At 42.0% G+C, this 14844-nt stretch overlaps 1 protein-coding gene across 1 annotated transcript in view; it reads right to left on the reverse strand.

Moving 5' to 3' along the window:
• REDIC1 (regulator of DNA class I crossover intermediates 1) overlaps positions 1–14844 on the reverse strand; it is a 411382-nt gene that overhangs the window by 226857 nt on the left and 169681 nt on the right. Inside the window, exon 2 of the mRNA XM_069630090.1 lies at positions 8512–8551. Coding sequence (XP_069486191.1) covers positions 8512–8551 — 40 coding nt within the window. The remainder of the gene's footprint in view (positions 1–8511; positions 8552–14844) is intronic.

Here is a 14844-nt window from a genome sequence, read left to right on the forward strand (position 1 = left end):
GGGGCGGATTCACGCGAAAACTGCAATACCTCAGGATGAAAGCAGCATTCCGGGAGTGGTTCCCATCCTTTCCGACAGTCCCGCAGACTACTCCACTACTAGCCTATATTAGAAACTCGCCAGGATGCAGCGGGGTCATATCAGCGATTTATAAGATTATTCAGGCTGAGACTAGTCATCCCCCCCTCGAATGCAAGATTAGGTGGGGGGGGAGATGCCGGGGAATGCTTCAATGATAAGCAATGGGCTACGGTATGCGGGACCACTCACACTGGGGCTTTTAGCACAAGGCTACAGTTGATTCAGCTTTAAACTCTTCACAGGGCCTACATAACGCCTGCACGTGTGCACAAATATAACACCACAAAGCCAGATACGTGTCCAAGATGTAACACGAAATGTGCAACATTTGTACATATGCTATGGTCTTGCGTCAAGCTGCGTCCTTTTTGGGATACAGTCATTAGGGTTATGTCGGAGATGATAGGGCAACCTGTCCCAAATACTATAATGTGTGGTATGTTCGGTTGGGCACCGGGTGAATCAAAGAAGTATCGTAAATTGTTAGCTACGTGCATGATCTTGGCGAGGAGATGTATTCTGATGAAATTGACTAACACTTCCCCGCCCGGGGGGGAATGAGTGGTTGAAGGACTTGATCTGGGTGAGAGACACTGAGAGACTACGCCTCCCAGTGTGGACATCGAAACAGGCCCAAATGCATTTGAGGACCACTCACAACGTACCTGCTAAATCGAGAAGACATACCATTGTAAACTGGGGAAAGCTCTGTAATGTTTCGTATTAGGGACCGAATGAATGCCTGTTGATAACAGACGAAGGGAGGGGGTTTGCACCCTGATCGTTGAAATAACTCTCCCACTCTGTGTGTTGAGAATGCATTGCTTTCTTGTTGTCTAACGTAACTGTTCTATGCGATTGATGTGAACCGTACAATAAAGAAATGCTAAATAAAATGATGAACAGGGGCCCTATTGTTTTTTGATATCTCACCTAATACACAATGACACTGCTACTGAAAAGGTGTGGCCCAACAAACGTAAAATTTCATGTACAGACATTTTCTCAGTTTCTGACAGCCAATATTCTCTTTCTAATACCCTGTGTACAACATAATAACAGAGTCCTACTATCGTTTGGAAGCAACAATTGTTTTAGGTGACACTGACCGAAGAATATGTAGTGGGGACTACATGAACCATTCTGGGTGCCATGCTATCCGTGGTTTTCCCTAAACTTGTCAACAATCCAGAAAACCTCTAATTTTCCAAATTGTTCGAAGGGTTCTGCTATTTGTCTAGCCCAACAGAGTGTTTGTTTCTTCAAGAAGGGGAGGAATATGGAAGGTAATTTGTAGGATGGTGCCAACTATGTTGTTACAGCGTGGAAAGTTTACAAAGGCCAATTACATGATGAAGTTAGAAAAAGTAATAGGCCTTGTAACTGGGGCATAATTGACTAATATTGAAGCGAGTCAGGACAAAATACACATTATCTCTGAGTACAATGACAAAAGATCTTCCAACGAACTTGGCTCTAAATATCACATAATCAGGTGAACAGATTGAATGGTACATTATTCACAAGTAAAGAACTTTCAAAAGGACAAGCTGCAAACTAACTGTGACGACATCGAGCACTGTTAAGTTTACAATTACAATATATATATATACGGATACAAGATCGATTGTTCTTTTAGTTTGTTTATTCATAAGAGAGTTCCCCCGGCCACGGCACAACGTCTCCCCACCCAAGAACTGAATCCCACATTCCAGGAGACGTCGCACCGAACCCGAGTATAGGTTCTAGAATTAACAACATCATAACATCTCCCATCCTCAACAACAAAAAAAGAAAATGAACAGTAACATGGACAACTTGTCAAAGAATGAGAACATTAAATAATAATGTAAATACTTGAAAGGATACAGAACATGGAATCTTCCTTGAATTCGTTAATACTCCAGTACAGTCACATGTTTGTTAATAATAATATATATAATCTTCCTTGACACGTGGCATCCTTTTCCTGGTTTTCATTCCAGAGCAATCATTATCTATGCTGTCTCTATGGCATGCCATTTTGGATGATGGTGGCTCGACTTCCACCTGGACACCTCTCCCTTCCATCCTTTCATTGTAATCCATCATCCGTTTTATTTTCTCATCAGACCTGACAATGTCATCACATGACCACCTGCTTCCGTCTTCTAATGTCAGAGACATATTAGAACAATCTACAACTCTTTGTGGATAACGATACTTAGATTCACCTTTCATGACTCTTCCTGGTTCTCTCACTTGAATCCAATCTCCAACTTTAGTCTTGCTCTCTACTGCACTTTTTTTGTCATAATATTTCTTGTATTTCTCGTTTATCCTTCACTCTCCTAATGACTGCTTCCATATCCACCATTTTAGTCTTATTTGACATCAACCAAGCTGGCCTCAACCTGTTATTGGCAACTCTTCCCATCATCATGGTGAATGGTTCTTCCTCTGTTGTAGAATGTGGCGTGAATCTATAAGTGATTAAAGCTTCCTTGAGAGTTTCTCTCCATGGCATATTGTTTACTATAGCCAATTGAATGGTATCTTTAATGAAACGATTCATTCTCTCCACTAGTCCATTCCCCATGGGATGATACAAAGCTGTGGTCTTGTGTTTGATAGCTCTCTCTTTGAGAAACTTTTGTATCTCAATCGACATGAATTGTGCACCATTATCTGATATTAACTCTAAAGACTCTCCTTCCCTGTTAAAAATTTCTTCAAGAAATTTCTTGACTTTCATGGCTGACACAGATTCCTCCATAATACCACATTCTATCCACTTTGATGTATAATCAACCAAAACAATAATATAAATTTTGTGAGGTTCCAAAATCTCATATGGACCTGCTATATCAATAGCCAATTTCGTCCAAACAGAATCCGGTATGGAAACAGGCTGTAAGGGTGTGGCTCTGGTGATCCTTCCTTTGTCGCTAACTGCACATGCAGAGCATTCTTTAACAATATTTTCAATTTCACTCCACATATTTGGCCACCAAAAAGTTTCTCTTACTCTCCTTTTTGTAAGGTTTCTGCCTGTATGTCCCTCATGTGCTATTTCCATTATCTTCTCTCTCAAACTCGAGGGTGGAACTATTCGATCTCCACGAAATATACAGACTTCATCACAAGACATTTCATCCTTCTTATCCTGCCAAGCTGAAACTTCATTATCCATTTCTTTGAAATCACTTTAAATAGCTTTTCTTAGCTTCACCTGTTCTTCATCCATCGCAGTGGCTTGGATCCAATCTTCCTTAGTAAAACTAGGATGTATTTGTGCTATCACACTGTCCATCTCCACTTCTTCTTCTTTGGCCATCTCATCTATCTAGGAACACGGCAAACGAGAAAAACAGTCAGCAACCATGTTAGTTCTGCCTGGAGTGAAGCTAACAGTCACATTGTATTGCATTATGATCAGAATCCACCTTCTGATTCGAGGAGACATCAAATGTGAATTTTTCGGACTCAAGATATGAATCAAGGGTTTATGGTCAGTCTTGATCTTAATGGGACTCCCCCATATTAAACCTTTGAAGTGTTCCAGAATCCACATTACTGCCAAAGCTTCTTTTTTCTATAGTGGAATAATTCTTTTCAGCATCTCTTAAAGATCTGGAAGCAAAAGCAATTGGAACTGCTAGTCCATGTTGAATTTGTTCTAGTACACCTCCTAGTCCCACATTGCTGGCATCAACTGATATGATGGATTTAGCCCTACAGTCAAACATCTTCAAAGCAGGGGCTTTGTTTATCAATGTCTTGATGGTATCCAATTCACTTTTGCATTCGGCTGACCACTCAAATTTAACACCTTTTTTCATCAAACTCCTCATACAATTCGTTCTGTCTGTGTAGTGATCAATGAATTTGGAATAATACTCCATCAAGCCCAACAAGCTCCTCAACTGGTCTTTGTTTGATGGTTCAGGCAAATTGAGTATGGTATCCACCAGACCCTCCTTGGGTCTTATTCCTTCACTATCGATACAATGGCCCAAATAGGTTACTTCTTTTTTTTTATTTTGCATTTTTCAATTTTTAATGTGAGTCCTTTCTGTTGTAATATTTGCAAAACTCCAATAAGTTTGGCATCATGATCTTCTTCTGACAAAGCTGAAATCAAAATATCATCCTGAAAAAAATATACGCCACTTAAGCCTTCAAACAAGATTTGCATTAGTCTTTGAAAAACAGCAGCTGCAGATGCCAATCCGAATGGCATCCTCTTGAATTGAAAAACACCCAACGGAGTTATGAAGGACGTGAGATGTCTAGATTCTACCTCTAACACAATCTGATGATATGCAGAAGATAAATCAAGCGTGGTAAAGTATTTGGCAGGTTCCATTGTTGAGAGCATCTCTCCTATGTTTGGTAAAGGGTGGCGATCAACCCATATTCTGTTGTTTAAATCCCTTAAATCAACACACATTCGAATATCTCCCTTAGGTTTTCGCACTATCACAATGGGAGACAACCATTCCGAGCTTTCTATAGGCTCAATTATATCCTGGAAGCATAACCTTTCCAATTCTTTCTTCAACGGTTCTCTAGTGCCCACCGGTATGCTTCTCACTTTATGGACAACTGGTATGGTTCCTTTCTTCAGAATGATACGATGTTTGAAACCTTTGAGCATACCTATCCTGTCATTGAATATTTCAGGAAAACTTTTCACTAGAGTGGCATCAGAGTCGCAACATTTGTCCATAACACTCATAATGGGATTGCTCTCTCCCAGATGAATCCTAATTTTTAAGGCTGCTTGTTCCCACCAACCTACTATGGCAAAACCTTCACGAGCTACATACAACTTGCAGTAAGTTTGTCTCCCTTCAAAGGTTAATTGGACCCAGGTGTATCCTACTATGTCTATCGGAGACTTCCCATACCCCGTGGCTTTGACTTTAGTGATATACAAATCTTCATGTTTTTTTTTAAAAACCTTCCGAAATGTGACTTCATCGACTATGGTATACGGGGAGCCAGTATCCACCATAACTTGTATGATAATTCCATCAATAGCCATTGGTACCCATGAGTCTATACGTTTTTCTTTAGAAGAAAGAGCCAGAATTTGCACTTCCTCATCAATTTGTGTAGATATGGCCACTATATCATCCGATCTGGGATCATTTTCTACAGCACTCACACCTGAAGTGGCACGTTTAAAAGATTGGCGATAGCTTCTGTTGCCAACTCCCCGCATGACACTCCTTCCTTTCCCTCTAAGGCTTCTGCACATTTTGCCATAATGTCCCATCTGACCACATTTGAAACATTCAGCACCATTAGCTGGACAGTCCTTTTCTGGATTTGTATGTTTGTACCAACCACACCTACCACAATTGGTTTGTGATCGTGAATACATCTCATTACTCTGTCTCAAACCTGAGTTAACATCTGATCTCACAAACTTTTTTACCATGGCTACCAGCGCTTCCTCTTCTTTATTCATTTCGCTGTTTTGGATAGCCTGAATAGACCCTTTGTCAATTGCTTCTTGTTTACTTTGCACCTCTTTCATACATTTATCTCCCAGTTCAATGGATCGTGCGATCTCTACTGTCTGTTCCAAAGATGGATTTTTCGCTTGCCACAACCTCTGTTGTATTTTAGGATCAGCAACATGAAGAACAATTTGATCTCTTAGATATTCATCGCAATCTCCAGTAAATTCACATGTAGATATGAGACCTCTCAATGCTGCGATATACATGTCAATGGATTAATTCCTAAGTTGTTTTCGAGTAAAACATCTGTATCTTTCTAAGACTACATTGGTTTTCTTCCCAAAATGCTTTCCCAATTTTGCCAAGGCGGTTTCATATTTCCTTGAGCTAGACGTGGAATCTTCAGATCCACCTGCGATGTCAGCATTATGAGGTAATGTTCAAAATATTCTTAATGCTTCAGCCCCTATGCAATTTAGCAATGTAGCCTCTTTTAAGTCGTCATTGAATTTAGCACCGCCGATGGCCCTCATGTATACCTGAAAATTATCTATCCACTGTTCCCAAGGGCAAACTGGACATCCAGGCTGAGCCAAAAATGTCTGGTACCATGATGTTCTGCATGTTGAGGCTTTAGGCTTGTGGATTGTTTGTATTTGCCAATTGCTGCTGTTAATATATGTATATTGTGCCACAGATCTCTTTACTTACATAGCCATTGTCCTCCAATTATAAATATTTCTTATGGTTTCGCTATTCACTTTTCTATTGAGATTTTCACAATGTTGTAATTGTCTGTAACACTGTAATATAATGCACAAATATGTCCTCTTTTCATGTAAATAGTCTTTGTGCTTCTGGTATATGTGTTTTCTATTGTAAACTCTGTCTTCATATATTTGTTTGTATAGCCGCTTAGTCGTGCGACTTTATGTATGTGTCACTTTCTTCCGATTACAGTTTCCGCGTAGTATCAGATCAATCTGTGATCGTATACACTGGGAAAGCCGTTCACTAGCTCTGTTATAATGTATGCGGTTACCCTAAAATGGCGGCACGTATAGGACGTTTTCAAGGTCCTTTACTCTATTTTTTCTCGTACGGCAGGACGTACACGGAAAGCTGTCCGGACCAATGCAGTTCACGCCAATTTTAAACAATGCACTACTTATTTGCAACGTTGATAGGTGATCGGTGAGCGTTGCTGTATCTTTACACTTTATCCAGTAATTAAAACGCTGTGACCTTCAGGTTGACGGCAGTTGTATTTGTTTTCTTCGTCACAGCGTAATTAACGTTGGTTCAGCCGACCGTTCTACGGTTTCTTCACTTCACGGGAACTCTCTTAACGGAACGGGCTGGCTCCTCGTCGCCACTTGTTAAGTTTACAATTACAATATATATATACGTATACAAGATTGATTGTTCTTTTAGTTTGTTTATTCATAAGAGAGTTCCCCCGGCCTCGGCACAACGTCTCCCCACCCGAGAACTGAATCCCACGTTCCAGGAGACGTCGCACCGAACCCGGGTATGGGTTCTAGAATTAACAACATCATAACAAGCACCAACCCTGGCCGAGGGCTCTCGCAAATGACTTTGGAATACCACCTGATTGGTGACCATGGCAGTCTCTCTGGAAGTTCTCTGGACCTCATTGCAAGTGCTCACAGTGCTCATTTGAAATTTAGGGGCCAGTTCATGTGTGTGTGGGCCCCCAGTCACCAATACTGGCCAGCCCCTGGTGGAAGATGACTCTGGGATTGGATCATTCATTGCAATGCTTCAAAAATAAAAACTTCTAGAAGACCAAGCCGGGTTGTCATATGTGTCCCAGGGATAACTCTTGACGTCTGGTTAGTAGTAGGGGACCACTGGCAGTTTTGGCCAATGAACCGCCCCAACTGTAATGTATGATTAAGTGTATTCCAGGTCATTAAGTAACAGTCACTAATATGGTATGCTGGGAAGGAGTAGGCAAAGGCTTCTCTCTTGATGGAAAGACATGATATACTACAAATAATAGCTGTATAAATCACAGCATTACCCACAAAATCCATTTCACACATAACATCGATTCAGAGAGCACACCATTTATTGACCAGCTGACAAAGATCCACAATTAAGTATAAGCTATGACACCCCATTTAATTGGACAACTTTGGTACTCCAGCATTTCCAAAATGTGCTTGAACTCTTACCACAAATACAGCAGATATCAGGCCTAGTAAAACAGGCACATGTGCTACAGATTAGAAGTGGTATCCCGTGTTTTGTAGCTGGAGCTATTGGCCATCCTCAAAATTCCCAGTGGGTCATTTTGTTAATAACATTATTTGTCTTTTTTGTGTTGTGTTTTTATTGTCGCAAATACTGCTATAAACAGAGGTCTGTGTATATCAATACCAATGAAAAACAGCATGACTATGTATAAATTAGACAATTCCATGAGCATATTGAGAATTACCCAAGCATTAAAGGTAAAATGCTACGATCGATCAACAGTGTTTTTTATGGATTATATTAGCAAACCTATGGGTAGGGTCAGAACAATAAAGATCATTTAGATATTGATCTGGCTAGGTCAGAAAAATAACTTGTAACCAAAGGGAGAATTGAAGAAGCAGAATGTCATATGAACAGCCATTTATAATTAACCGTGTTTATTGGAACTGAGAAGTGGCAAGGCACACACAGCATTGCAACTAGAGGCAGCACAGGTGAGGATGTTTAACTGCGAGATATTTGCCTCGCCACATAATAGGTACATGTTCAGGGTTGTGAGAACACAAATATGGCTGTGTGATAAAATGTTCCTTGCCCTTTAGTCTATGTCACAGGAACTAAAAGTTAAAAAAGGGGACTGATTTACTTACTTACTCAGGGGATCATCCAGACAGATGGGGCTACTCAATCTGTTCCTGTGTACAAAATGTAAATTACAGAGTGGTGTTTGTTTGCTTCAAAAACAACATACCTTTTGCCGTCTTTTTTCTTGCTTCAACATGATCCTTGTCCTAAAATAAACATGTTCTTCAATTATTTACAATGTTTCTCATTTCAAAACATTTTTTTTTTTAACTCTTTATTTAGATTATTAAAAAATAATTACAATTCAGAAAAGACAGTCATAAGTGAAACGGTCAAAGTATAACAAACTATAAAATGAGAATAAAAACATAACTAGTCAAATACATTGCAGATAAAACATATCAATAAATGGCCATTCACCAATCATTAACTATCTCAAATACTACTACTCTTACATCTAACCAACAAGAATACAACATCAAAGACATCACAAACATCAACCCTCCCCTCCCACCCCCTACCACCCAGGGGAAATAAGCTAAGAAACAAACATTTCTGACAGAGTATCAGGCATAAAACTCATTGAATTTACTCCACTGTTCATCATAAATATCCTCTTTGTGTAGTCTGCCCAATTTCAATTTCTCGAAACGAGAAAGTATTTGAGCTACTCAATATTCCACACACAGTTTTTTCCTAGTCTTCCAGACTCTCAATATCAGTCGGACAGCAACCAAGAAGACCTTAGCAACCCAACACAACATCAGATTTCCAAGATGTCGCACACCACTCGAGGATTTCGAAATCACTGCTAACGGATTTCTAGAAAAAGGGATCCCACACACCATATCAACTCTATCCAAAACCCCATTAACTTTTCACAGCCCCATAACATATGTAGAAAAGATGCCTTCTGTTTCAAACAATCCCAGCATCTAGCAGTATCACCAAGACCCATTTTAAACATCCTATCCAGAGTCCAAAAAAGACATCCTAATGTCCTCTGATGAGTAAAGCGCAAATTCAAATCAGCCTTAGCCATAATTGGAACCTTCCACATATTTTCCCAATCTTTCAAAGGAATGACCTCTCCAAATTCTTAGGACCATGCACATATCCTACAACACTAAGGATCGATCATCAGTCGGAAAGAGTTTCAACAAACTAGACATCTTGTGAGGAGCGGTAGAAAGAAGATCACACCTCTCTGTTCTTTGCAACAAAGGCAGGTCGATCATCAGACTTCTCTCCAACATCAAAGCAGCCAACAAATTATATCTGCACAACTCCCTCTGATGTAGACCAAATATAACCTTCAAATCCTCAAAATACTTCATACCCCCATCACACCCAATGTCTCCCAATAACAATATGCCCCTATTAATCCAGCTCCTCCAATTCAACACCCTGTTAGTCATCTGCAAACCTGGATTATGCCAGATGGAAGCTTCCTCATATAAAAATAATCCTTGTCCACCACCAGAAACCAAACAGACAATAACATCTTTAGTAACCATCACAGATTGCAATTTAGCCATTTCTCGTGGTAACTTACCAAAGGAGTATAAACTTTTCACCTGGAAAGGACTCAACGCATTTTCCTCAATTCTAGCCCAGACCGGAGCTACAAATCTATTTGTGGAGAAGTAAACAGATGATTTCCTTAATAAAAAACCATTTAAATAATTCTCAAGAACAGGATAACCAAAACCACCTTCTGAAGTCCCTCGAATCATTAGATATCTCGGTATTCTGGGCCTTTTCTTAGCACCCCATATAAATTCCTGAAATACCTTATCCACCCAACCAATATTTTTTTTCAAAAACTTCAATGGAAGAGACTGAATAATGTATAAAACCTTGGGTAAGAGCACCATCTTGAAGGCATTGACTTTAGCCCAAACCGACAATGGTAGCCTTTCCCATTTACGAATGTCCCTCCTAAGAGTTTCAACGATTTAATCAACATTAAACCCAACCAACCTCTTCATATCTCTAGTGAGATATAAGCCCAGGTATTTCACAGCACTATTTTCCCACTTACAATTCCAGTTTAATAATTGATCCCGTACAGGTGTATCACAGACAGGGAAAACAACAGTTTTTCCCAATTAATTCTGTATCCTGAGAGTCTACCCACCTCCTCAGCCATATCTCGGAGTATATTACCACCAATTTCAGAATCACCAAGGAGTATTGTGACATCGTCAGCATAAACCAACACTTTAACTTCAATGTCACCCATCCTGAAACCTGAAATACACCGAGATTGTCGAATATAAAGCAAAAACGGTTCTAAAGCTGAATTAAAAAGGTAAGGCGATAGAGGACACCCTTGACGAGTACCTTTGAATAGCTTGAAAGGAGCAGACAGTAACCCATTCACCCACACTCTAGCGCTAATAACTAGTTGCAACTCCCCAACAGCATTAATGAACAATGGACTAAAACCCATCTTCATCAGCGTAAAATTCAAGAAGGTCCAATTTACACTGTAAAACATTTTGATTGATTGAGGCCCACATAATGGCAGAAGAAGCATTCAAGACAAGCAAACCTGCAGAACAGTTAAATAACCCATACTCTCTCTGCAGTATGTATGTAATTTCATTGACCTGAATAGCAGTGCCATACTTCAACTGGAAACGTCAAAGAGTATCCTGCTCTTCCTTCCTAATAGCCAAGTTATGCAATTCAATGCCTGGGCATCTCCACAGAGGAAAATCATCCAACCTTTTATGAAATAGCTAAAATATTGGCATTTCACAATGCTGCAACAGAACATCAAACACAGCACCCTGGAAGGACCAGACCAATAGGAACTTACAACTAAAAAGCCTCAACCAAATAGCGTGCCCATTAGTACTCAAAACCTGAATGGATTGAGCACCACAAACCGGTTCCCACACCCTGATAAATGCACCAAGATGGCAAACCTTCCCAAAATAGAGACAGGACCCATTCGGGTTAGCCTTGTCGACCCAAGCAACGTACCATTACACAACACCTAAATCAAGAATACATGGGAGGTCAAACTCATTTTGGGTCTTTCTCCTTTGCTCTTTCTCTTTGCAATCTGTAGAGCTGCCATAAAGACGATCAGACACCAAACTAGCTCTCCCTATCTCAACTAACCAACTCACTGCTCAATCATTCTCATCGTTACACCACACAAGTAACCTCACACTACAAACACAACAGATGTATGCATATTAGCACCATACACATCACATTAACCTAGGTAGAGCTAGTCAGTGCTCACTGCATGGTCTGCTACATCTTTAGGTTTATCACCCCACGCCAGTGGTTCTCCTGGTGTCCCCACTCAGGCCTAATAGATCCTGGATATACCCATCCAAGCAGTGATAGAACAATGGGGAATCGGGAGGGGGGGTGGGGGATGCGGGAGGGGGGGGGGTTGGTCACCCACCCAGGCCCTGCTTCGTTTTCCTGATGTTCCCCCAGCCTCCCACAGGGCTAGCGCTTGATCAGAGCACTTAACTTATTTAATTTGAAAAAAAACAGCATGCAAGAGTGTGCAATGTTCGTGCTGGCCTCTAGCATCCAAGTTGAGATCTGCTTGCGAGTGCCCCGTATGTTCAAGTGCTTCAAGGGCACTGCATGCTGACAGATCTGTTCTTGTAGTCTGAAGGGAAGACTCAGCTGGAGACTTGAAGGCAAGCTTATACTGTATGTGTGCATACATGTTTGTAATGCATACTGTAATGCATGCAGTGTGTGTGTGCATGTGTCTGCATGCAATATTTTGAGTGAATCTGTGCATCTACGTATGTGTATGTTAGTGTCAGTGTGTGTGTGTTATCAGGACGGCTAACAAGATCAACATACGACACTCACTCAAATCTAAAGTGTAGAAGAGTTTATTAGGGATTTGTGTACAGATTGGGGGCCAAAACAGCAAACAGGATGGAAAACAGGTACATTTACTGTCTCTCAAAGGTTTGTGGGGGACCCCCTTCGGGAGTCAGTATCCACTTGCTAAAATTTCCTGGTGTGGGTTTGCGTGAAGAGGTCCCAAAACCACTACGCAGTCGTCCTTCCATATGGCGTCCGCAATCTGTGGGGAATCTACCCAGTTCCACGGCAGACCCTGGGCAACACTCCCTGTTCAACTTGCTGACTCCTTCCAACTACCTCCTGACCCTCTCCTAGACTTTTAAAACTCCCTCTGATAATAATGCGATCTGCACCAGAATCTCTCCTCTACCCTCCTTCTCCTTCAATCCTTCTCTTTCTCCCACTGCAAAAACCGTTGTGCTGTTACGTCTTCCCCCCTCCACTATTCTTAACCTCCTCCCCTTGATGTTAGTCCTTACACCTTCGATACTCTTTTCCCAACCTCCTTACTGCTACTGCACACTAATGCCCCCTCCACTTCCTTAACCCACTCTAGTGGTCTTCTCTCCACCACACTCTGCTCCTCCAGCCTCCTCTCTGCTACACCTCCAACCTCTCAATGTCATCTGTACACCACTCCAACAACCCACAAAACTGTTTGCGTTGTAGACTGACCCCACCCGTGGGCTGTTTTTAATGCAGCAGGCTACAGCTGTGATGCTAGGAGAGGGCTACACCAATTGTCTGCAACAGCTTCCTTCCTGCAGGCCCCCTGGGAGTGAACTCAGTGAAACAGAGGTGGCCACCTTGGTCTTCACTAGTCTGCCCTTTCTCTTCATGTCTGCCTGTAGCTCTCACTCCCCGTCTGCTTCTAGAAAGTTATCTCCTTCTAATGCTGACTTTGGTGCTGTTCTGTTTTCTTCAGGTTGATATGTACGTGATCATTTCCTTTCGATGGCTGGGGGAGGCTGTAATTTTGATGTTTCTCCTTTGTTATTAAGAAGAGTAGTGTCACACTTGCTCCCCTCTTAGGGGCAAGGGCTGGGGAATGTCCTGGGTTATCGTTGCCATAATATGAGATGCACTTTTGCTGACTGGGCTGCACTCCCCTAGAGCTCTTCTGTCCCTGTAAAGGTGTGTGTGGTCTCCTGGTCTATGGAAACAGGGGAATTATGTGTACCTCCACATCTGAATCAGCTGTTTCCCCTGAACGCATGCTTGGCCGAGGGGGCAGAGTCACCAATGCTCCCCAGACTCCTATCCCAACATTAAACAATCATTGGCAATACAAATAGTGTTAGTGTTTAGTGCTGTTCGTTGCATTTTGCATTTTATGGTACCAGGGTGCAAGGAGTGGAGTGCAAAGTTTGAGAGGTGGATACGATAAGGGGTGCAGGTATGCAATAGAATGAGAAGGGGAATAGAGAAAGGGAGGAATCCATAGAGCGTGACATTGATGATGAGCAAGAGGAAATATGAGCGAGTAAGGGTGAGAGTGAGAGGGTAAGTGTTAAGACGGATTTCTGAACTCTGTCCTGGTGGCGCAGAAGTTCAGAAGGCCAACCTAATTACTTGGAACAGGGTAACCTCTGGACGAGCCAGACCAATCAAGGTAGCGATCGCGGCGGTCAAGACTAGGTCTCAAGAGGGGTGAGGGTGACTGAAAGCCCGCAATGAGCACACAAAGCAAGATCACTTACAAACTACTCCAAACAGTTGTTATATCAAAAATAGATACACATTTATTTTAAGGCCTTTAAAACAATGACCGTAGTGAGAAAATCACACTATAACAATATTAAACCAACACATACCATATCAACACAATATATATACAAATACGACAGTCGCAAGCGTTATATGCACGAAATGTGTAGTCCACCTGCAAGGGAAGGAAAAAAGGCAGTGCGATACAATGCTTTAGGCTCAGTTCGCCTTCAGAGGCACCTAACTAGATGGAAGTCCGAGCCCTGCGAAGAGTGGAGCCTTGTGCTCAAATGTACCTGCACACGCTGGTGCCAACGGGCAAAAGGAGAGTCTCTTCTAAGGAAATCAGGCAGTTCAGTTCAGTGCACAAATGAAGGAGAACAAGTTCCGCGACTCAAGCGCAGCCTCCACAGTGGGCAGAAGCAGAGCGCGAGTACGGACAAGGGTGCTGTTTTACACAGCGGGGAAAAGCAACGGGCTCCTGCAGGAGGGCGACCAGATCCTAGCTAAACTACTCACCGGTCCCCGATGCAAGCAGACCCAGGCTTCTCCGCGTCAGTTTCAGCAGCTGGCAGGTTCAGAAGAGCAGGGAACGCCTCGTCATCGTGTTGAGTAAAAAGACGTCCCAATCGAAGAAACCTGCACAGTTTTGTCACCACAGCAGGGCAACGGAGCGGCCGTGTGTATCTGAGCCGAATGTACACTACTCACTTCAGACTTGGGAACGCCAAGTGTACTAAGCGTGTGAGAGTGACAAGGACTCGAAATACTACACAACCTGGCGGCGGTTGCAGAGCAAGACTCCCGTGTAAGCTGGTCAGTCAACTGGATGGCCCAGAGACGCTTCCGAAGGCTTACTGGCAGGAGATGGTGAAGATGCCGAGAATAGCTGTTCCCGCTATTCCAAAGGTCGAAGTACCAGTACAGGCCTTCT

This window comes from Ambystoma mexicanum, chromosome 12, assembly GCF_040938575.1.
Source record: "Ambystoma mexicanum isolate Mex_15411 chromosome 12, UKY_AmexF1_1, whole genome shotgun sequence".
NCBI classification, from domain to species: Eukaryota; Metazoa; Chordata; class Amphibia; order Caudata; family Ambystomatidae; genus Ambystoma; species Ambystoma mexicanum.